We start from the raw sequence: 23,564 nt of genomic DNA, 5'->3' as shown, positions 1-23,564 counted from the left end.
AAGGAAGTGCTTTAAAAACAAAAGGATGAGGCGTGTTAAAGGGACATAGTTGTCAACCAGGAAGAACCAAAGCTAGAACAATTTGAGCATCCAAAAGGATATTAAACCTTTTGGAGAGGAGTATGACCGGAAGGGGGCACCGGGGAACGTGCTGGAGTGCTGGCAATATTCTGTATTTTGATCTGGAGAGGATACATAGGTGTATTCAGTTTAAAACGCCATCAAGCTGTAAAGTGATGATTTATGCACATTGCTGTATGCATGCTATAGTCCAATAAAAACTGCCCCCTAAAGTGACACTCTTGGATTCTAAGTTGTTGAATAATAATAATAATAATAATGATAATGATAATAAAATGCATCCACTGTGATAACTGTGATAACTGAGCAAAGAGCAGGGAAAAAGGAGAAATGCCAACTAATAATTGTAGAAAGAAAGAATCAGAAAACCATCATTTGCAGCTACCGATGCAATTTATTCAGGGAAGAATCATGTGTGGATGGTGAAACCATTAGATAAAGGCTATTGGGGAAGAGAATGTTCATAGGGTCTCAAGGTATTACCCCAGATTACTTGTGCATTAGGAAGGGAAAAATGCAACTTTGCCACCAAGAGACCTGGCAGCCTCCACCTTGACCATGCCATCAAACCAACAAAGCCCCCCTAACAGTGGGACAGCCTGACCCCCGTGCCTCCTGATGGCGGGGGGAAGACACAGCACGCCCTTGGCGGTGCTCTAGTCAAAATGCTTAAACTGAATTTAATGAGGAAGGAATCAGGCAATCTGCAAGGCAACAGCTCTGGACTATTCCAAAAATATTGTTCCCTGATTGCCTATGGAGAAGGGAGAGTTGGGAGAGGCAAGGGTAGCTTCCTGCTTCCTGTCATTAAAAGCCTGGCTGAGTGACATTGCCATTCATCCAGGCAGGCTAATGTGGGTGCCAAGAGGAAGGGAACTGTGTCTTCCAGTCCCAGTGTTGCCAGCATTTGGGACATGACAGGCACTCAGTGAATGTGTGCTAAAAGCATGAATGAGATGTCTGCAGGAGAGCCAGGAGCTGTCTCAGAATCACACCACAGATGTGGGAGTGAAGGTGGACAAGCTCCCCTGAGAGAAGAGAAGGACTCCAGGGACAGATCCCTTGTGGGGACAGAGTCCCAGATAGCAGTTTCCAGGCTCTCGGCCTCACAGGAAAGGTGCTGGCTCGGGTAGTAAATGGCCGTCAGCTGTGGCCAGTTAGCCATTAGCCACTGATATAACTGCCGTGGCTACGTTGGTGGGTTGGTTGGTTGGTTGGCAGGCAGAGAAGCGGACAGTGGGTTATGGATTGTGTGGATTCTACTTCATGTGTCTTGCCCAGCTGCCAGTGAGAGTGGGGTGCAGGAAGACCCCTTATTGGGGTACTGGCGGATGTTTGCAACCCAGCTGCCAGAGAGAATATAGTGGTATGACTCCCCTATCTATGGCTCCGTGTGTGGTCCTTTTTGGCCTCACCATGTCCTGCATTCTTGTGCGGGGAGTGGGACCAGAGTCCCTGCATGACAACCCTGGAGCCCCCCAACATTAAGAGGTGATGTATGTGTGTATGTGGGGTTGGACAGGGGAAGAACCAGCAAAGGAGCCAGAGAAGGAAGGAGCAATGAAGTGGAAGAAAAAGCAGGAGAGTGAGTACGGAAGACGGCGAGGATGAGGAATGCCAGTCATTTGGTTACCCCAAGAGGGTGGGAAGGGGGTCAAGTTCCCAGAAGCTCAGGGAGGCCGCTCTAGCGGGGTCCTGGAGGTGGACAGGTCCATTGTCTCTCCTGCAAGCTTTTCAGAGCTCGTATTCCGAGCCTGGCCACAGCTGTTGCATCTGCTTCAGGAGTGCCTGGCCTGGCTAAGCAGTGCCCCTGCTGACCCCATAGGACATGGCAAGGCCTGGTTTCGGCCCTGCGTGCATGGGAGGCCTGAAGGTGCCGGCAAATGTGGGCACAGCTAATCTGTCACCTGGGCACCCACCCCAAAGCAAATGCTGCTGTCCTCTGTGTCTGCCCCTCCTCCCTGGGCCTTTGGGAAATGGCCTGACAAGCATCTCAGTCCAGGTGGCAGACCATTTCTGTCTCAGAGGCCACCACTTCTCCTGTCTTCTCCTAGTGTCATTGCGATCACAACAGAGCCTGCAAGCTGCACCATGTCCCTGGAGGGCAAGGACTGTTCCAGGCCCCTCCTCGAGGCGATGGGTGTCAGGGCCCCACAGTGGGCAGATGACAGGGAGGCACCCCGTCCTAGGTGGCCACTTGGTATAAGGGGCCTGCAGAAAAACACTCTGCTGCCTGTTGCAGGATGTCAGCATTTGGGGCCTGCAGGTGTACATGGGGCCATCTCCAGACTCCAGAGGCTAAGGTGGAGTGCAGCCTGTGCTTGCTTCATCCTCACGTGGAGTCCCTCATCTCCTGTCATGATGGCACAGGGCCTGGACCACAGCCTCCCGCCCCCGAATGCCCGGGGCCTCCTCCCATCTCTCTCTCCTGCAGCTTTTCCTCCCTCTCCTGCCTTCCCTTCCCCACCTGCCTGTCCCTGCTGTGCCATACACAAGCTTCTGAATTGACGGTCACCATCACCGCCTCCTCCCCTCCCCTTGCAACTGCTTCTGGCCCACAACATCGCCAGCCAACTTGTTATTAACGCAGAGGAGGCTCCGTCCTGCTCTCACTTTGCCTCTTGGCAGCACTGGACAGCTTCCCGTGTGGAGGGCACTCTTGGCTTCTGACTCTGAGCTCTCCCCACGGCCTTTCGTCTGCACGTGTTCCTGGCCTCCACTGCATCTTCAGTTGACCCCCAAGGCCCAGTCCTCCCCTCTCTTTTCATGCCCCACGCTCTGGGAAGCCACTTCATCTGTCGTCACAGCTGCTAGGATGTCCTGTCTAGATAACTCCCCACCATCGATGTAGAAGGCTGTAGAGGGCTCTGGCATCAGACCGGGCCCGGGTCCCAGGCAGCGCTTCCTTCAGCAAGGCTCCGTCATACATCCTGAACACTCCACTCGTGTCTCCCCGCTCAGTTCCTGACCCCATGCCCAACTGCCCAGCAGATGGCTCCTAACTACCAGAGGATTCTGCCACCCCCAAGCCGGCAGCCACAGGCCTAAGGGACTCAACAGCGACCATCTCTAGGGTCTGTCTGAAATGTGCACTGCATGTGTCACTCCCCTGCAGTGGACAGTCGCTGTTTGGGGCCACTGTTAAGCATCCCACCACCCAGCTCACCCCGGCCAAAATGATTGGAGGCACGACCCAGTTCTGACCAATGAGAAGACAGCATTTATTTGCTGGAGGTGGGAAGGAAGTGTGAGAAAGAAGCTACACTACAGGGGTGCGAAGGTGCTCCTCATCGGAAGGTGCTCCTTGCTGCCTGTGAATGAGGGATTCGGTGGAAGCGGCAGGCAGACATCTTTTGATCCTGAGGTGGCGGCCTGGGATGAAGCAGACACTGCAGAGTGCAAAGGGGAGGTAGGAAGAAACTGGGTATTTGGTAAAATTGTTCATCTGCTGCCAAGACCCCTGGGCTTCTCAGTTTTGTAAACCGGTAAGTTTCCTTTATTGTTTAAACCAATTTTCTTTATGGTTAAACCAGTTATTGGAAACCGAAAGCAGCCCAGCTAATAGTTCTTTTTGGATCAAAGTCTCACATTCACCTTTAGTGCTATTTAAAATTTCAACATAAACTTCCTGACTCAGTATAAATGAGAGCATTGGCAAAGTCTGTCACATGAGCTGCCAGACGACACAGGCTCCTAAGCTGGCCCTGCTGTTTGTTCCCAGCTCTCAGGTGGGGCCAGGGGCTTCTGTCTGCTCTTCAAAGTCTTCATCCATTGGGTGTCTGTCTGTCTTCCCAGCCCAGGGCCCCAGCGTTTGTCCCACGAGGCCCAGGCAGGAAGGCCTCACGCAGGGAGGGTGGCGGGGCTGGAGCGTTCTCCTGTGCATGTGGCTTCTTTCCAGCCTTGACTGCCCTGGGTGCCCCCTTCCAAGGAGCAGGTGCTTGGATGACCTCTAGTGCCCACACCAGGCAGGGTGGGATGACCAGTGTCACCAGCCTCTGCTTCTGCCCCTTCCCTGGTATCCCAAGGTTTCTTCTCAGGCAGTGAGGGGCGTACAAGGTTCCTGTGCACTTGTGGCCGGGGAGGGTCCGCTTCCACACTGCGGGTGAGTGCATGATGTCGGGGCCTGGCTCTGGCACTTCACTCACCATCCCTAAGGAGCAAGAACTGCCCACGTCCAGAGGGAGAGAAGCAGAGTGGGTACCCAGGGAAGAGCTGTGACAGGAAGGGCCAGGACACCCCATCTCTGGGCCACAGTGGCTACTGACTGGCTTTTGGCCTCAGTTTGTTCAGAGAACACAAAGGTGAGGACTGCTGCAGACCCCCGTCCCCCGGGGCTGGGGTAAGGATGAAGGAAATTGAATGAGGTTTAAGGAGTGGCCCTCACTGGGCAAAGTCAATGACTGGGGATGCACGTGGCACAGGGACTTGCCTGAGGTCACACCACAGATCTGGGCGACGTTCATCCCCGACTCCCCAACCTGCTTTTCCCACGTCGAGTGCACACGGGCTGCAGAAGCTGAGGGGCCCAGGGCTGGCTGTCACTTGGCTTCCTGCCAATGCTGGACTTGCCAGAGGTCTGGAAAGGAGTCGCTTGAGGGTTTATTCTCAGTGGGCTTAACACGAAATGTCAAAGCCCATCCCTCAGAATCTTCCGAACAGCCCCTCTCTCCTCATCCTGAGGCACTTCTAGAAGCTGGATGGACTTGGATTCTGGCTCCCCCACTTCGCTGCCAGAAACCTCGGCTGTCTCACCTTCTGTGCGAGGTGCAAGAGCAAACCCAGGTCAAGTGCTTTGAGTGGTGCTTGGCACCTAGCAAGAGCTGGGTACAGGTACCTGGTTACCTGCCAGCTATTATTATTATGAGCCAAATTGCAACATGAGAACACATTTAATGCTACATGCAGCAGCCTGGCTGGACTCATCCCCATATTCCACGAATCCTATTTGGAGAACCCCTTCTCCACAGCTTCAGTGACTTCGGGGTGCAGAAAGCGGCTAGCTAAACGTTCGATGTCATCCAGGGTCAGGCGGCTGACGGACCTCTCATAATCCTGAGGAGAGAAGGCCAGAGGATTCAGGGATTGCCAGTGGGGGCACACAAGGGCAGAGGCCGGGGCTGGGAGCAGCTGGGGCAGGAGAGGCCCGCCCAGGCTAGCCTTCTCACCCTCTGTAGCTGATCCAGGACTCTGCTGGCATCTGCAGCACTGAAGTGGCGGGCCAAAACTTTGGCAATCAGCTGCCAGGCCGGTGGCCGTGGGGGTGGGGCCTCGGTCAGTGTGCGGGCGGCGGCACTTTCTTCCAGTAACACCTTCTCCAGAGGTTTGACCACTAGGTTGAGCTTGGAATTGGGCCCAATGCTGTAATCGGAGAGTCTTTTCCCATCTGCCAAAAAGAGATGGATGAAGTCGTTACCCATAGCGGTGGGGGTGGACTCCGGAGGTTCTGCCACCGACCGGAGCGTCAAGTCACCGCCACCCCATCCATCACACTGCACCCTGGCTCGGCCTGGACACCCGGTCCCCGACCTCCCGGGGGGTCCCTGGGCATTTCCTCTCCCCGTTACCTGCCAGGGCCTTGCCCTTGAACAGCAGCCGCTGCTGGCGCACCGGGACGTTCAGCTTCTCCGAGACCACATGTTTCAGCGTGGACACCAGCTCGTCTTCCGACACCTGGCCAGGCCGAGGGTGGGAGCGGCGGTTGAGCCCGCGGCCCCCGCTAAGGGCAGCTCTCTCGGCCTCCCCGGCGCGGCTGGCCCGCCCGCCCCATCCCCGCCCTCGGCCCGGCCCAGCGCCCGGTGGGGGGGAGGGGGGTGCGCTGGCCGGACCAGCGGCGGAGACCCGGCGACGCTACCTGCAGGCTGCACTCGCGGCCCTGGAGTGCCTTCACCGTTAGCTGCATGGCGACCGCGGCGTCCACTCCCGCGGCCGTGCGCCCCAACGGTCCCCGCCGCCGCCCCGGGCGCGCGCCGGAACAGCCCGCCGCCGCCGGAAGCAGCGAGAGGGGCGCGCCTGGCGCTCTGGCTCCGCCTCCGCCCCGCCCCTTCCCTGTCACCCTCCTGTCCCGCCTCGCACCCGCACCGGGACACCCTAGGCTGACAGGTTCCCCCTGGCGACCGTGCAGGACGGGTAGCAGGACTAAGCTGGGCCAAGTGGGCTTCGTCTGGGAGCCGCTCGTCCGCCTGGGCCCTAGCCCGCCCTGACTTTCCAGCCTGTGAGTGGAGCAGTTCTGTGCAGTTGCCAAGTCACCGTCTCCCTGGAGTCAACAAAGGGCCCCGCCCTGCCACGCTTGCCCCACTGCCCAGGGGCGTTCTTCCCCCTCCTTTCCAGTCTGGGGGCGGAAAGCCAACTGAGCTTGGGAACAGGCAGGGGAGCCAGGCCTCTGCTCTCATCCTCCCACCGCTCATTCTAGAACAGAGAGGCCCACGTCTAACAGAGAGGGGATGGAGGGGAAGGAGGGCTGTGAGACAAAGTGTGTATAAGTCACCGTGGCACCCAAGCCAGTCCTCCACCCTGGCCCACACCTACCCACTCACACCCTTTGGACCCCCACCGCCAGGCCCCAAAGGGCAAAGATCAGAAGGGACCCAAGCTTGCTTCTCTCTTTTATTGAAATATATTTTCTGGGCAGTGCCCACCTACCTAAATCAGCAAGGCCTCTTTGGCACTGAAAGCTGGAGAATAAAAAACCAGTAAAAAAAATAAGCCTGGATTTTTCTGAGTGCATAGTGCATGAAAACTAAAGGCCTTTGGTACACAAGAACGGTGGGGACAGTAGGTGGAGGGTAAGGGCTGAGGGTGGCCAAAGCTTGACCCAGGGGCCTCAGGGAACTGGGCACAAGCTGCTATAGATGAAGTGGCCAATGACCAAGGCCAGCATCTCTGAGGTGCCACTCAGTGCTACAATGAAGGGGGCCTGGGAGGCGTAGTCAGCCTGAAGGCGGCGGAGGGACAGCTGCAGCATGGCCAAGGCCAATAGGCTGTTCTGTACCCCTACCTCAATGCTGACTGTCCGCCGTTGGGCCACTGGCAGCTTTAGGCATGTGGCCAGGCAGTAGCCTACCAGCAGGCCAACCAGGGGCACGGTGAGGCCCACCAGCACGATGGGCAGCCTGACGTCTGCCAGGATGAAGACCCCCATGCGGTAGGCGAGGAGGAGGCCGCCCAGGAGCAGCACAAAGCTGAAGGGCTTGATGACCTGCAGCAACAGCTGGGAGAGCTTGGGAAGCTTGGACTTGATCAGCACGCCTGCTGCGATGGGGATGGCGACAAACAGCAGGCTCCCCAGGATCTTGGAGATGGGCACGTGGAGTGTTTCGTGGATACTCAGCAGGTGGCTGTAGACAGCTGAGGACAGTGGCAGTAAGCAAGTGGCAGCCACTGTGGAGATGAAAGTCATGGAGATGGCCAGGGTGACATCCCCTCCCAGGAGGAGGCTGAAGAGGTAGCTCCCGCCGCCGCCAGGCGACGAGCAGGTGATGATGAGACCCAGAGCAAGGGCCTTGGGCAGCATGAAGACCTTGGCCATCAGGAAAGCATAGAAGGGCATGACTACAAACTGGCCCAGGAGGCCCAGCAGCATGGGCTGGGGGCTCTGCAGGAGCTCCTTCAGAACCTTGAGCTCCACTTTGCACCCGAATGAACACTTGTTGACAAAGATAAGAGGCAGGAGCAGGTAGAGTATTGGGTTCTCCGAGAAGTGGACCTGGTCGGCGCCAAGGATGGCAGGGGCATCTTCGGCAGGCAAGACCTTGATGCAGAAATCTCTCCGCTCCTCGATCAGCACAGGCGGGGTCTGACGGGGATCCATGAGCTGGATGTGGAGTGGGGCTTCCCCGGACAGGCCTGAGTAGATGCTCACCACGAAGCCGCCGCCGCCACCGCCCCAGGTGATGGCACTCACATTCTTGATGGTCAGCACCTCTGTGTCCAGGGAGGTGACGCGCAGCACCGGGCTGGGCCCTGCCCCATTGCCCTGGCCCAGGTACTGGCTTGAGATCACAATGATGCCCTCGCTCTTCTCTGGGAATTCGAACTCCACCACGGAACCATCCCCAATGCTCAAGTAGCGGCCCCCTGGCAGTGGCCCAGGATGGCCAAGCGCCGTGCTGACGTTGGCGCAGTCTGCTCCCTGGGCCCCCCACGGTAGGCTGACAAGCAGCACAACAGCCCTGAGCATGCCCAGGGAGGCTGTGCAACGACTGCCACCTCCCAGGCCAGGCCGTGACTGGGAGCTGCCCCTCCGAAACACCATGGCTCCTTCCGGAGAACGGTGCCCAAGCCCTTTGCAGCTTAGGAGAGCAGCCCCACTGGTGCCTTCAGGATGTCTTGAGAAGGGTCCATGGGTAGGGCCTGGCCCTGTTCTGCCTTCCTTGATGGCAGAGCTCTTCCTGAGGAGAGAAAGCACACAGAGAGGTGGCTAGTGAGGGTGAGCAGCAGGAAGCCCAGGAGTGTGGGGAGCTGGAAGCTCACTGCTGAGACACCTAGCAGGGCCCCATGCCCCAAGCCTGGAAACAAAAAGGCAATGCCTAGTGCTGGCCCTTGAGTGCCATTTGGCTGTCCTGTCCCCCAGCACACCTGCCTCAAGCTTGCCAACCCTCACCCAGAGGGGCCACCTACAGATAGGAGCTCCCGATCAGCCTGCCTACACTTGCTGACTTCCCTGGGCTTGCCCCCAGCACGGTGACCCTCTGGAGATGTCCTGACATCAAAGGATTCTGGAGAGTCACTCCCGATCCGGTCACCACTAGCTTGCTCCGCACCAGCTGCAAGACACACTACAGCGGAGCCACATCCAGCAGTGCCACAACCAGGATGAAATCTCTGAAAGGTTGCCCAGTGATGACAAAGAGACAAGCCCGAGGAGAGCAAAGGGTGCTGATGGGAAAGATGGGCTCAGGCCAGATCAAGAGGCCATTAGAGAGCAGGTCAGGGTGGCTAAGTGTCATCCCTCGGGCAGAAAGCAACCAGCAAAGTGGTGTGGGCTTTGGTGACCATCAGGCCAAAGGCTGACGTCCACAACTGACATGTAGCTGTGGCTACCTGGCCTACCCTACCTGCTGCCAGCAGTGTGATGGGGTCCTGGGGGAGGGAGCAGGGAAGTTGCTGGAAAGGGCAGCAGGAGGGGGTCTGACAGGGCCACATGTCTGCTGGGGGGCTTCTCCTCCTTTTGTCAGAGTTCCTACTCCTCTGGCAGTCCCGGAATTGGAGCTCCTACAGCCGCTGTGTCACATGTGAGAAGCTTTGTTCGGAGTCCAGGCGCTCCTCCCCAGGCCCACATGGAATCCTACCAGAACCTGGAACTCCCAATGGGAATGTGAATGTTTCTAGGTAGAGGGGAGCCTTGGGATGAAGAGGAAGTTCGCCCTTTCTACTTCTCAATTTGGCTGGCCACCGCCCTATTGTCACATCCCCTGCTGGAACTGGGGCAAGTAGGATGGGGACACGATGGTTTTTCATCACTGCTGTTGGTTGCCTCATGCCCTGCAGTGTCCCAGTCCTGGCAGAGCCCCCGCCTAGATCGTATCAGTCTTTGGCCCTGGGCTCCCTCATCGGAGACTGGGGAGCAAGAGCAGTAGGTGGAGGGCAGGTTAAGCCAAAGGCTCATCTGCGGGAAAGGTTCCTGTCTACCCCTTGGGATGCCATGGCCTCTGCTGGTTTGGAGTTTGGGTCACTTACCCTGGAGGCTTTGGTCCAGCCTTGTGTCCCACCGCTGAAGAGGGAGGCAGGAAAAGCAGAGGGAGCATGAGGAGCAAAGTGGAGGGGAGTCACAGGGAAAAGACGAAGGCACACGGGACTGCAGCCACCGTGGTGGCGTGAATCAGTTCAGAAGGGAGAGGAGGCTAAGGGCCATTCACCCTGTCCTTCCAGTACAGCTGGCGGCTTTGAGTCACTGCACGAGGGGTCTGGCCCAGGTCCCACACCATTTCTGCTTGAAGGGTTGGAAGACTTTGAACAGATGCACCCCAAGGCAGGGAAGAGAACCCCGGGCCGGCCGCTTTCTCCACACCGGCCGCCTGTTCGGTGTTAGGGCAGTCGTCAGTGCTGACCCGGGGCTCCTCCCTACCTGGGAGTCGGGAAGTTGTCGGATTGGTCAGCAGCAGAGCTCGGCGCGAACCCGGGAGCGGGGCAGGGAAGGGAAGGCGCGCCGTTGCCGGGCTCCCGCTGCCGCCCCGCAGCTGCCAGACCAGCGACCCGCCGGCGGTCCCGGGCTTGCAGCGGGGGAGTCCTCACGTCACTCACAGGCCCCGCGATCGCGCCAGGCCTCACCATCAGCCGGCGGCGGCCCTTCCACACCGGGCCTGGCCGCCCGCCCGGGCGAACACGGAGCCGGGCCGGGGCCAGAGGCCGCTGTCCGTCCGCCCTTTCCGGCCGGACGCTCTCACCTGCCGCTCCAGCCCCAGAGCCGGGCGCCGGCGCCAGCGCCTGCCCGGCCGGCGGACGCTCGCGAGCTCGGCCCGCTGGGGCCCCGCCCCGCTCGGCTTCGGCCCCACCTTCAGCCCCGCCTCGCGCGCTCGCTCCGCCTCCACCCCGGCCGCAGGCTAACCTGAGGCGGCTGTGGCCGGTTACAACCGGATGTGACGGCTCTGGGAGCGACAGGCCGGCGCAGGCGCACGAGCCCGGACACTTTCCCCATCGCGGTTGGTCGGCGCTGGGCCCGGCTCCTTGTGGTGCTCGAGCTGTGGGTCCGCGTGTTCTGTGATTGCCGCCGCTGGGGTGGCTGGCTCCGCGGAGGGGCCCCAGTCATTCCCAAACATTCTGCGACGTCTGGGGGCAGTGGCACACAGGCTTACCCGTTAGCAGAGCTGGGATGCCCGGACTCAGGGTTTCGGTCACGTTGCCGGGGCCCAGTCCCGGGGCCCCAGGGCCGGGTCCGAACAAGCCGGACTCTGGGTCCCAGGCTTGGCCTGCTTCCACCTCCCTTCAAGAATACACCAAGCGCCTATTTGCACACTGCGCAACATCAGTGCACTTGTCCACCTTTCAAAACTACTTGGCGCCACCAGCAAGGTCCGAGGCTTCTCAGAAGAGGAATGCAAATAGATGGCAGAAGGATGGGCAGAAAGCTGGTGAGGGTGTACACAGGACATGGCAAGACAGTGAGCAAACGGAGAGTGGAGGGGCATTTGCATTCAGTCTGCCAGTGGGTCCGTGGCTACCACTGCTGGGGAAGAACCTGCTGTCACGGCTGTGATGGAGGCCACCGGTCCCTAAAGTTGCAGGGACTTAACCACCGTGAGGTGCACAAGACAGACACATCGTTGAGAATATCTTAAAAAACATATTATCTCTACTTTTAATTTTTCAAATACATAGTAATTTTAATAAAAGCCTATTAAACTTATTTAAATATTTTCTTTTGAAATTTATATTTGTGTTTTCTAAAGTTCAGATTTGTACATGCTTATGATACATAAGCAGATATACACGTGGTGGGTATCTGCACTCAGGAGGGTTTGATTTCTGTCGGTGATCAAACACACTCAGAGGCCATAGCTCCAGGCTGTTCTTTAACCTCAGAGAAGGCCTAGCTGTGTGTGTGTGGACCTCGTGTCCTGGAACATTGGCCCTGTCCCTCTCAAATGGGGTTGAGGGGTCCTGATGGAAGCAGGCTGCCGCAAGTGAGAGGGCTGGCCTTGGCACAGCTGCCATTGAAGACTGGGGTCTGCAAAAGGGCGGTGGGGTCATAGGGCTGTCCGAGGACAAGGTGAAGCTGGCCAGAGGGAGGGGAATGTGTCCAGGGGAAGAACCACGGACGGAAAACCTAAAAGATGTGCCCCCTGAAGGAAACCTGTGTTTTTACATTCCAACCGAATGGAAATTGCTATCGGGTCATGTAGTCACACAACAGCCTAGCCAAGTGTCCCTTCATGTCTTTCCTTAAGGAAAGAAGAGTTTGTGAGATTGTGCCTTTCTGGGACTCTGTTCCATCCTTGTGTTTACACCTTGTCTCTCTGTCTGGTCCCCAAAAGATGGTTTGCCGCCAAAGACGGGTAAGATATCTCACGGGAGATACAACATAACCCAGGCGGAACCGAGTGGGGACCCCGAAGGAGCTGCTTTGGACAGGTATGGGAAGGGGCCTTGTGTCCCCTTCCCCCTGCTTGGGAAAGTCTGTTGCTGGCTCTGGCTTTCCCGTTGCAACTGTTTCCACTTCTCTCAACGGAGTTGTTACAAAGTGAAAGACATGATCCTGGAAAGGTACATGCTTTAAGTAAAAACATCCTGGGACCTTGTGCTTCCGCTGTTTAAAGACAAAGGGTGGTTGGAATAAACATTTTCTGTTATGAGGTCTGAGCCTCACAGACCGTGTTAAGAAACAATGTTGCTTTCTTGTAGTTGTAGACCTATCAATAAAAACCTCCACCCTCCTTTATTCTGGCCTCCAGTCCTCTGAGACTGAGAGACCTTAGGAGAGATTTAACTGCATTAAGTCTCTGTTTGTTTCTTGCTTAAAAACTTAACCCAAACCGCCCCTTCTCGCCTCCTCACTGCCCTTGTTGCGCGGGATGCGACAGGGTCAAGAAGAGCAAATGCAGCCAGAAGACTGCTCCCCGTCATCGTCAGTCACTTCAGCCTTCCCTGAGAAGCCAGAGTGGGCTGCTGGGGTGTCTGACATGAGGGAATTGGGAGGACTTCTCTGCAGGCAAAAGGGATAACTATATTAAAGGCAAGAGAATGTTCATAGTTTATTTAACGAATTAATAATTTACCCAAGAAGAGGAGGAAGGACTCTACAAAAAAAAGTCAAAGATACCTAGTTTCAAAAGAAGTCACTGGATTGAGAGAACAGATGAAACAAATGATAGTGACAGCCAAAGCAACATACACGTACTGCAGACGGGAGACCTGCCACAGGGCTACGTGATAGGGTCACGACGGTGACCATGAGGAGTGCCTACCCTCTGCTGTCCAGGCAGGGGCCTCCAGGAATACTATGTGGTGAACAGGTATGCACGGAAGGCATGTTCTATACAAGCACAGGATGGGATGCGTGTAGTATTTACAGGGAACTATGCTGCCTGCCCAGCCTTAGGTTACAGCTCCTCAGTTTCCTTTGGGGGAACCACCTCTCCACTCCGTACACAAGGTTTGCATGTGGGTGACCCCGAACTGTGGCCTCTGGGGCTGACACATCAGAGCCACATAGATCGATGGAAGGATAAACCCATAATCCCGTCTGCACCAATGAGAGTTAGGCCCCAGGGACTTGGACTGGAACTACTGGGAAGGTGGGGGCTTTTTCGGCTGAGGTTGCTAAGCTGGGACCTCTACGATAGCTCCCCCTATGTGGGAGAGCCAGCATATTTGCAAAGGAATCACAGAGAAAAACAGCCAAGAGATGGAGAGAGCCCATGACATTGGAGCTAAAGTCCCCGGGGCCTTTAGGGTGCTTCACAGGAGCAATAAGTCTCCCTCCTGTCATAACTTACTTTTGCTTCTGCCAGTTTTGAGTTGGGATTCTGGCCCTGTACCCGAGGATGTCATAACTCCTAAAGGGCAGGACTGCACTCCACATCGCCATCAGCTTCTGAATGTGTGTGAGGCCAAGTGGGGGATACAGCTGGCCCGCTGTTTCCATCCATGTGACTCTGGCGACCCCCAGTGAGGGCACAGCCCCCTGAGGAGTGAGGGGCTATCACTGGGGCTCACGCCCACGTTCCCAGCGTGTAACTGCCTGGCCCAGCACGGGTCCTTGGTGAACGTTTGGGGACTGTCAGGCAGTCACAGCAGCTGTTTGAGAGATACGGTGGGGTCTACCTGCCTCCCAGCCTTGCAATCCAGACCTTCAGTGAGGTTCCATCTCATTTGATCACTGTGGTAGCCTGATGGGGACACTGGGGTTCACTTATACTATTCTACTTTGAGGGATGTTTGAAATTTTCTGTAAGAAAAAAACGAACATATGTATGCTACTATACTACATCATTATATATTTGTCAGACGCACAGACTGTCCAACACAAGAGGGAACCCTAATGTCCACTTTGGGCTTTGGGTGACGATGATGTCAGTGGGCTTGGGTATGCATGTGGGAACTGTCTCTATACTTCCTGCTCACATGGAAAGCGCTTGGCACAAAGTCAGGCTGGGTGTCAGCTGCCATGACCACCATCTCCCGGGCAAGCAGCCTGCGCCTTCCTCGTGTCTCCACTTCCCTGACTCTTCCCGCTCTTGGCATCACAACCAAAGCCTCTCCCTCCCCGGCTGTCCCCAGGCTGCCCATTCCTCTTCTGCCTGCTCCTTAAATCTTTTGTTTCTCGACACTGTGCTTGCACTCGGGCAGCACTGAACCCCTAGAAAGCAGAGGCTCAGGAAGCCCACCTCCAGAGCAGGACGTATAAGTCCATCACCCTGGCCACGGGCCCCTTGAAGTTGCCTGGCTGGCGCCCCGATTCTTCACATATAGGAAGTTCAAAATGCCTTCTCTTCTTTTTCTGACCCCAGACCACTTCTGCACCCCACGGATGTGGTATTCTAGCAAAACTCCTAGTAGTTTCTTGCTGATTCTTGATCAATGAGGGGAAACATAACTGCCATCTGTGAGAAATGCCAAATAGCCCATGTACTTGGCCCTTCGCAGCCCTGAGTTCAAAGGCATCCAAAGTTGAGTGCGCATGGAGACACACTAGCTCTCGAGGAAGGCTGGGTGTAGGGGGGAGGCACCTGCACTGGTTTTAATCCTCACCCGTGTCCTTACAGGCCTGTGCTGTGTCCGAGGGTGTCGGTGGGTTTTCTTTGGCCCCAATGAACAGGACTCTCTCCCAGGCAAGGGATCGGGCTGCCAGCTGGGCAGCTGCTCTGCTCACCCATGAGTCACAGCTCAGCCCAGTGGCAGGAGCCCTGGAGACAAAGGCTGTCTACTAAGGCTGTGGGGACAGGTCGGCTGAGCCTCTGGGACATGTCCCTCCCCTCCAGGACAATGCTACCCCTGACTCCTCACTGAATGCACTTCATTCCACTGAGGGTACCAGTTTATTAAGAGTTCATCTAGAAGGCGGGCCGTCTGACAAACTGCAGGACCCCCACGCACTGCACTAGGGACCTTGCTCATGCTTGCTACCTTACTGCTCAGGCCAGCCAGGCTCCAAGGCGGTCCCTTCCTGCAGAGAGCAGGACAGGAGGCCGCCAGGTCCCCTGCCTCGGCCGACATGGGGACACCATGGCTTTCACAGGTGTGGCTCACCAGAAGGAATCACACTGGAAACAGGATTAGGCTGCAGAGCACTGAGCAGCTCTGGGATAAAGAGCCGGCTGTGCAGTGAGGGGGTGAGCACCCAGGGCCTTGTGGCTGGAGGTGCTTGGGAATTGTGTGGAGGCTGAGCAGGGACAGAGGCTTTAGGAAAAGACGATGGGGACCTGGGCTCCCCTGACAAAGCACAATGGGCTGGCCCTTGTAGCCCCCACCACCAGTCATACTCCAGTCACTAGTCACCACCTTGGAGCCCTGATGTGTTGGGGTAAGAGAGCACCCCTGGCCGGGTGTGGCGTCGGGCCTCAGCCCTGTGCTGGTGCCGCCGGTGCTGCCGGTGCCGCCGCCGCCGCCGCCGCCGCCGCCTCCAAGGCCAGGCACACACAGCCTCCCTCAGTCTGGTCCGCGCTCGGCCGGCTAGCTGGCCGTGGTCTTCCTTGGGATGCAGCCTTCCATCTCCAGCGCCTCGGGCCAGCCTTCGTACTTATTGGTGTGCTTACTGTTCTTCACATGCTGTGGGGTTGGGGGAGCAGGAAGTCACAGCCTCAGGCCTCAGACACAGGGGTCACACAGAGCTTTCAGTTGCCTTGTGCTGGTCAACCAGCTGTGCATTCTCATGGCATTCCCCCCTCTGTCTGTTCCAGTGCCTTGATTTTCTCATCTAAAAATGGCAACAGCTGCACTGGCATGTCCCCTGTTCCAGGTGGAGTGTGTGTGTGTGGGGGGGGGGTGGTCAACTTCTCTGTACTTCTGTGGGCCTGGCACATACCAGGAAGGTAAGTGGGGAGTATGTGTGTGTCCCCGCCTTTCCCCAGCCCACACGGAGCTGCTGGAAGAGTAAGGTCAGAGGGCGTGTTTCTTCTTTGGGGGCTAAGCTGCTCTTTTGGTAGCGAGAGCCTTCTAGAAACCACTGAAACAGCCTGTTTGTCTTGTCCTGCAGTGGGAAGCAGGGCTTGGGGACACCATGGCGTTCACAGGGCTAGGAGCCTCCCAAAGATGAGAATGGCACCTCCCACAGGGCCTGACACATGTGGCCCCAGAGGAGCAGTCAGCCGATGGCAGCCAGGGCTGGTGGGAGGAGAGCATGCAGTGGGAATAGGGGTACTGGGTTTTGGGAGGATGGGACAGGACCAAGTGCCTTGAAGATGTCTGGTAGAAAAGTTTTTTAGTTGTGAGTCTTGCCAATATGAAACCTTTGCCCTTTAAAGACACTTTAGGGTAAAATCCATACAGGACAGGGAAGGTTAAAGTTACTGCCTCTCCCTATGCAGAGCAGGAGGAGATGAGGGCTGCCCCTCTGTGGGGCAGAATTTAGGGAAGGCTGTAGCATGAACAGAAGGGAACCTCATGGGATGCAGGCAGAAGGGGCAGGCCAGATGCCCCTGGCTCTCCATCCATACCTGCTCAAAGGGGCTCTTGTTCTGCACCCCCTTGGCCCCCACAAACACCCAGCTGTCCCGGAAGGCCAGTTCCTTGATGTTCTTGCTGCCCAGATCACTGAAAAGCTTCCTGGTCTCTTCATTCATCCTGCCACAAGAAGGAAAAGATGTGAGCTATCACCTCAGGACAGCGAGGCGGAGGCTGGCCCTTGGTAATCACTTACTTGGTGGCTGGGTCGTCGTATGATGCCACGAACACCAGGGTGCCTTCATGCAGCGGCCGGATAAACTTCAGCAGCTCGTTGACATCTAGGGGTACAGGTCCCATCGAACACAGAGCACCAAGCACCACCTGAGCACCCGCCCACACCAACCCCTGTCCTCCAAACAAAGACACTTCAAGTACGGATCCGGCCAGGGACACACCCCACCAAGGGTCAGGAAGTAAGTACAGGGACAAACTGGGTTAAGAAGCTAGGGCCGTCCCCATGATCTGTCCCCCCGCTGCCTTTTCTGAACCCAAGGAAGTGCTCGAGAAGCCCCCAGTGAATGGATAGAAAGAGAGAAGTGTTTCACGGAAGGACACCCAGTTGTTACGGTGCACAGTCAAAAATTGGGAGGCCATGGCCGCCACTCACCTCCTGCCCACATGTCGAAGGCCCGGGCCTCGATGAGCTCACCGCTGACCCCTGGGTCAAGTGGGAGATGGAATCCTGCTGGGCAAGCCGCCAGGGCAACTCCACCCTACCACCTCGGTTCCCCCAGACCAGGCTCACCACATGGCATGGCCACAGGGTGCAGCCCTTCTGGAAGCTTTTCAAATATCCCCCCATATCATTACAACTGTGCCCCTTGTTTAGACAGCTGCAGCCTACCCAAGGCTGCAGACCTTCTGCCTTGCATGAGGCCCACCAGGAGCTCCCCACAAAGCACCCTTCAGCTTCCTGGGGACTTCCTGGAGCAGTCATTCTTTACTGCTACCACGCTTTTGTTCATTGAGTCACTTACATGGAGCCTTCAGCTAGCACAGACCCCTTACCCACCTTCTTGGGAATTCCTGAGGGGAGGGGAGGGCCAAACACCCAGATGAGGAGCAGGTCGGGGAGGAAGGCAGCAGGTCACAGCAGGGCTCTAGTTTCCTGGACAGAACTGACTCCCATCACCAGGACTCACCATTCACCAGGGCGATGTTCAGTCCACGGCCCACGTTGTCCTTGACACTGCTCATGAGCCTGCAGGGGGACAAAGCGCTCAAGTGGCACGTCTGCTCTGCTCTCCCTTGGCCCTTGCCGACCCAGCTTCCAACCCCCATTCCCTCCCCCACCTCACTCTGTGCACCCCAGGGGCTCACATCTTGTCCTCAAGGCAAATCTTAGGTCCGATGACATTGGCAGCGCCGCTGACCATGCGGAAGGCCAGGTGCTCTTCAGGACATGGCTGGGGCAGGCCACACTTGTACTTCCTGGCCCGTGGCTCTGAGTGGGGACAGCAGGGGTCACTGGAGGTCTGAAGGGGCGGTCAGGACCAGCCCACAGGGAGGAATGAGTGACCACATAGCAAGGGACCAGTGGAGGGAAGGACCATGGCTCAGGCCAAGGACAAGGACATTTCCAGACACTCTATCTGCTGGGGCTGGCCTCAGGGCATGGTGACAGGGACCTCAGGGAGGCTTCTCTGCCCCTGGTGGGAAAAGAGAAGGAAGGAGCAGCTGGGAGGGCAACTGCACAGATTAGTGCACGGCCAGACAGATTGCCGAACAGAGCACCTGATTCCCACAAACTGGAGGTGGGAGAACAGCAGGAGGACAGCCTCTGTCACAGGTTGAATTGTGTCCCCACAAAAGACTTGTTGAAGTTCTAAATCCCAGTACCTCATAATGTCACCCTATTTGGAAATAGGGTCATTGACGATATCATTCGTTAAAATGCAATCATTCTGGAGTAGGGTAGCCATCAACTCAATGATAAGTATCCTTATAAGAGACAGAAGAGAAGACATAGACATGGAAACGGTCATGTGAAGATGGAGGCAGAGACTGGAGTGATGTGGCCACAAGCCCAGGGACACCTGGGCCACCAGAAGCTGGAAGAGGCAGGAAGGACGCTCCCCTAGAGCCTTCAGAGGGCATGGCAGCCCCAGGAAATCAATACATTTGGATACCAGGAATTGGGCTGCTGCTGTAACATATCCCTAAAAATGTGGACATGGCTTTGGAACTGTGTAATGAGTAGAAGCTGCAGAATTTTGAGTGTGCATTTAAGCAAAGACCCAGATTGCCTTAAAGAGACCACTGGTAGAAATATGGATGTTACAGGTGATTGTGGTGAGGGCTCAGATAAAAAAGAGAGCAGAGCAGTAGAGAAAGCTTCTATCGTCTTGGAGAATACGTATATATGATGACCAGAATGTTACTGGAAATGGGCATGTTCAAGGTTGTTCTCGTAAGATCGCAGGTGGAAATGGGAAGCATGTTACTGGACACTGGAGGAAACGCCATCCTTGTCATAAAGTGGCCAAGAGCTTGGCCGAATTGTGTTCTCATGTTTTGGGGAAGGTAGAACTTATAAATGCTGAACTGGGGTATTTCGCTGAGCAGATTTCCAAGCAAAGTGTTGAGGGCATAGCCTAGTTTCCCTGGGACCATCTCACGGTAAGACGCGAAAGGAGAGAATAGAGTGAGAAAGGAATCGTTAAATATAAAGGAACCAGAACGTGAAGATTTGGAAAATTCTCAGCCTAATCATATTGCAAAAAGTGTAGAAAGCATGCTCTGGAGAGAACCCAAGAGTGTGGCCAGACAATTGTTCACTAAAGAGCTGAGCTGGTGACTGGTGGAGTCACTCAAGCACACCAACAAAAGCCAGGAGCAGACATGGGCTTATCCAGGAAAGACCTGGAGGACCCTCTTGTCTTATAGGTTACATAGACTCTCAAGAATTGCACAGAGGACCAACAAAGTTTTTGAGAATTTTATAACCAGAAACAAGGCGGGCCTGGACTGAAAGGGACAGAGCAAGGATGGAAGGAAGGGTGACTCCGTGGGCAGAACGGTGGCTGTAGAGGCCAGAGATAACACAGGCCCAGAGGGTAGGACCATCCCCCGCACTGGTAGGCCCAGAGGACAGAGTATATTGGGCCACAGAGGATTCTTCTCCGGCCTTGAAAACTAATGGAATTTGCCCCGCTAGGTTTTGGGCTTGCTTGGGACTGGTGACTGAACCCTTTATTCCTTCTCGTATCTCCCTTTTGGAATGGGAATGTCTATATATGCCTGACCCACCAGTATATTCTGGAAGCAGGTTACTTGCTTTCTAGGTTCACACCATGCAAGCACCTCCAGCTGGCTGTGATAGCTAGTTTTGGGAGGGATAAATGGAGAATAGAAACCCTGGGGGACTAGGGGCAGGCAGGGGTGACACAAAAGTAGTATGAGGGGCAGGCCCAGGGGAGGAGCAGGGAGGTGACAGGAGCCTTACCTGCCGTCACTGAGTTCTCTGTGCCTGTGGATAGAGAATTGTTTCTGTTAGTGTGGAGGCCTCCTGGGACCTGCAGAATGGCAGCCTGGCCTGATTCCATGAGGTCAAGGTAGTGGGGCAGCAGGCTCAAAGACCCAGGGCTAAGCCAGGCTGACCTTGTCACGTTACTACTCTAGTCTAAATGATGTGCAGATGCAAAGCTCCCTGCGCCAGGAGAAGGGCAAGCGGGATTTGTAAAAGGACTTAGGTGACCCATCACTAGTGATGGGTGTAGAGTCCCTCCCCATCTCAGAGCTCAGCGGAAAGCCGGCAAGCAACAACCAGGACATAGACCTTAATGTTTACCAGATGTCCCCCTGCCCCTCACTTGGGCCCCACCAACTCCAACTGGGTGCAGAATTCTAATCAGTGGGGATCAGCTTTCCCAGCTGAATCAACTAGGTGATAGGGGAAAGGCTGTGCTGTGTGTCAGGAGACAGACCGTAGGCAGCTACATGTGGCCAGCCATGAAGAGACAGACAACCCAGGCTTCACCCACCCCCACCCTGAGCTTCAGCCCGCAGGCCCAGGTGGCCACCCTGATGACCGCCATGGTGAGGCAAGGAAGAGTCTCACACTCACTGATGAAGAGTTGCTGGATGCGAGGAAAGCCACTGCCAGGCCCACCCAGGAGGATGCTGGCCACGATCCAGGTGAGGCCCACAGTGACAACTAGGGCCACGATTCGGAGGGGGCCTGGAGGCAGGACACACAAGGCAAGGTCACTCCGATGCCAGTGAGCTCCAAATAACCCAAGGGCCTCTCATGACCACATCTCCCCGTCCACTCAGGAAGAAGTGACTGGAGGACAGGAAGGGGGAGACCTGTTGCCATCCACCAGGCCCGAGAGGGGGACTCGAGCTCCTGGCAGGCAGAAGAAGGAATCTGAGTTCCAACTGCAAGGCTCTCGGCTTGCTTCTCCTTGGCAAGTGTGGAGGGGCCTTCCTGAGCTCACTGTTCAAGAGGGCTCCAGCACTCGCTCAGGAGCCCCCTAACTTCCTGCCTCTGAGGCTGCCGATGTATTCGTGTCCCATCCATCCTGTCCCCTTTTTCTTCTGTTATGACATAGAAGAAGGACCCTACTCCTTTTAAAGCCAGTCCTGCTGTGAACTGGACCCTGAGCTCTCCTCTCCGCCCAGGTTCCTTGTAACAGCCATCATTCCATCTCACTCTGTCTCTTCTATTTTCAACATCCCCCTCCCCGTAAGACAGCACAGAAGGAAAAGGTCTTCACAATCACATCCCATCCACTGATCTCTCTCCCCTCCCTTTTTCTTTTCCGTCAGCACCTCCAAAGTCATCTATGCTGCCTCTTTCCATAATGTCACCTTCCACTCTCTCTCAACCTACTCCAACCTGGCACTGCCTCCGTCACCCCACCGAAATAGCTTGTTGCCAAGGCCACCTATGACCTTCTTGGTGTCAACTCCCCGGGTCACCTGTGAGCCCTGATCTTCCTTGACGTCTCCATTAACGGCCCAGGCCCTCCTGTTGGAAACACATGTCCACTGACTTCCAGGACAGCACACTCTGACCCTATCTGGACACTTCTCATCCTCCCTGCTTGGATCGTCCTCCTCTACCCTCCCCTGAAAAGCTAGACTTCTGTCCCAGGCTACCTTCTCTGCCTCTACTCTACTCTCCTACCTCTACCCTCCCTATAGGTGCTCTCATCTACTCCTGGCCTTGAATTAACCCCCAGGGAGCAGTGCCTATTTCCTTGCCTCAGCCTTGAGGCTATACCCTCCAGGCAGTTCCTCACTAGCAAGCTCCACTGGAATACATTCATAATGCTGCAACCTCAGCCGGTCTGAATGCCAATTCTTGAGTTCTGCTCTCCACCCCCAAGTTGTCCCTCCGTAAGCCATCTTCACCTTTGGTGTCCAGCTATGCGGTTGGATATGAACCCGGCCTAGCACTGGGTTCATATCCAACCCCACCACCACTTTGGTCAGTTTCTCCTCTAAGACCATGGCCTCTGTAGCCTGCCCCACTCCATCCAGCCCTGACATTCCTTGGAGCCTCTCTCCCACAACTCATTTTCCAAACAGCAGCCAGTTATCTGAGTTGGGAGAAACTGACTATCCCAATCCTCATCTCACAGCTTGGGGAGCTGAAATCCTCAGAAGTTAAAGGTTTGTTCAAGGTCATAGAAAGAGTGCTTGTCCAGCGTCCTCCGTTTCCAAAAGCAAACCCAGTGGTCCACCTGGGCCCCTCCAGACACAGACCTGTGTACACCTGGCCCTCCAGATGGGTCCCTTTTCCAAATCTCTCAGGTTCACTGGGGATGCCACCCACCTGCCAACCTCATGTCCACTTGTCCCGCTGGGTTGGGGCCGCCGGCAGGTGCACTGTTTGGGGACAACAAAGCAGAGGAGCACGTTTGGGTGGGGGTCAGGCGTCAGCCAGTGCTGGGCCGCTGCTGTGGGATGGGCGCGATCCGTGCACCGACTCGTTCGTCCAAACACCTGGCCAGGCTCCTCGGGAATGCGGAGAGCAGCCCTGTCAGGACAGAAGGGGCCTCAGAAACCTATTGGCTCACGATCGATTGCGCCCATGGGAGCCTCTGGAGCTGGAAAGTGGCTCTTTCGGACACGGGCCCCTCCCGTGGGAGGCACTGAGGTCAGAACGTCCCTCCGTGCCTGGGGGCTGGCGACGCGGGCTGGGCTGGATGGAGACTTGCCTGGCCGTGGGGAGATGCGAGCTCAGTCGGGGGCAGACCTGTCAGGCCAGCCTGGGTGCCCCGCTCTGCTCCAAGATGGGAGGCGAGAGAAGTGCCGCAACTCAGCCCCACAGGCCCGGCAATGGCGGCCCGGGCGGGGACACAGCCCGCCAGCGCCACCCCTTGCCTTGGGCTAGGGCTGTGCCTCTCAGAACCCCAGGTTAGGTGGACCAGCGGAGGCCCCGCCCCTGGCCCTGCACAGCCCCGCCTCCACCTTTTGCTCCAGCCTCTGGATGGGAGGGGCCACGTCACCCCGCCTCTGACGTATGCTGAGGAGGATCTGGCCCCACCCCTAAACCCATTTATGCCCCGCCCCAGAAGTCTCCCATCACACTCCTCTTTGGTGGGCGATTCCAGCTTCCCTAAGCTTAAAGGGCTGGTTTTAGGTTGGTGCCCTACGGCAGGATTTCTTTTGTTTTTTTTTGAAGATTTTCCCCCCCAAAATTACAGTTGACATTCAGTAGTATTTTATATTAATTTCAGGTGTACAGCATAGTGTTTAGACATTTACATAATTTACAAAGTGATCCCGGGATTAGTCTAGTACCTACCTGTCACTATACATAGTTATTACAATATTATTGACTATATTCCCTGTGCAGTACTTTACATCCTCGTGGTGACTATTTTTAAAACTACCAATTTGCAGTTTTTGATCCCTTCAGCTTTTCCACCCAC

The 23,564-nt window shown here is 56.1% G+C and overlaps 3 protein-coding genes across 6 annotated transcripts; all 3 read right to left on the bottom strand.

Moving 5' to 3' along the window:
- Positions 1-3,280: 3,280 nt before the first annotated feature.
- UBL4A (ubiquitin like 4A) lies at positions 3,281-6,071 on the bottom strand. Of its 2 annotated transcripts, XR_013993007.1 has the most exons (5): positions 5,933-6,071; positions 5,646-5,751; positions 5,247-5,464; positions 4,511-5,133; positions 3,281-4,177 (listed from the first exon to the last, which is right to left on the bottom strand). XR_013993007.1 is itself a non-coding variant. In XM_081044091.1 (4 exons), the coding sequence occupies exons 1-4, from the start codon at positions 5,978-5,980 to the stop codon at positions 5,023-5,025; spliced, it is 483 nt and encodes a 160-aa protein (XP_080900217.1). In that variant the 5' UTR covers positions 5,981-6,068; the 3' UTR covers positions 3,283-5,022. The 2 variants fall into 2 exon arrangements, 1 of the variants encoding a protein (XP_080900217.1); XM_081044091.1 differs by having other exon boundaries at positions 3,283-5,133; positions 5,933-6,068.
- Positions 6,072-6,673: 602 nt separating this feature from the next.
- SLC10A3 (solute carrier family 10 member 3) lies at positions 6,674-10,537 on the bottom strand. Of its 2 annotated transcripts, none has more exons than XM_081044090.1 (2): positions 9,757-10,537; positions 6,674-8,468 (listed from the first exon to the last, which is right to left on the bottom strand). In XM_081044090.1, the coding sequence occupies exons 1-2, from the start codon at positions 9,822-9,824 to the stop codon at positions 6,902-6,904; spliced, it is 1,635 nt and encodes a 544-aa protein (XP_080900216.1). In that variant the 5' UTR covers positions 9,825-10,537; the 3' UTR covers positions 6,674-6,901. The 2 variants fall into 2 exon arrangements, with proteins under 2 accessions (XP_080900216.1, XP_080900215.1); XM_081044089.1 differs by having other exon boundaries at positions 10,145-10,531.
- Positions 10,538-12,747: 2,210 nt separating this feature from the next.
- Positions 12,748-23,084, bottom strand: FAM3A (FAM3 metabolism regulating signaling molecule A). Of its 2 annotated transcripts, none has more exons than XM_081044080.1 (10): positions 22,848-23,084; positions 22,463-22,666; positions 20,747-20,860; positions 20,126-20,149; positions 18,001-18,124; positions 17,823-17,881; positions 17,288-17,338; positions 16,874-16,958; positions 16,671-16,797; positions 12,748-15,783 (listed from the first exon to the last, which is right to left on the bottom strand). In XM_081044080.1, exons 2-10 carry the CDS (start codon positions 22,473-22,475, stop codon positions 15,688-15,690), a joined length of 693 nt encoding a protein of 230 aa, XP_080900206.1. In that variant the 5' UTR covers positions 22,476-22,666; positions 22,848-23,084; the 3' UTR covers positions 12,748-15,687. The 2 variants fall into 2 exon arrangements, with proteins under 2 accessions (XP_080900206.1, XP_080900207.1); XM_081044081.1 differs by having other exon boundaries at positions 13,987-15,783; positions 22,463-22,515.
- Positions 23,085-23,564: the final 480 nt, after the last annotated feature.

This window comes from Rhinolophus hipposideros, assembly GCF_964194185.1.
Source record: "Rhinolophus hipposideros genome assembly, chromosome: X".
In the NCBI taxonomy this organism is placed as follows: Eukaryota; Metazoa; Chordata; class Mammalia; order Chiroptera; family Rhinolophidae; genus Rhinolophus; species Rhinolophus hipposideros.
This window is presented reverse-complemented; position numbering and strand designations above follow the sequence as displayed.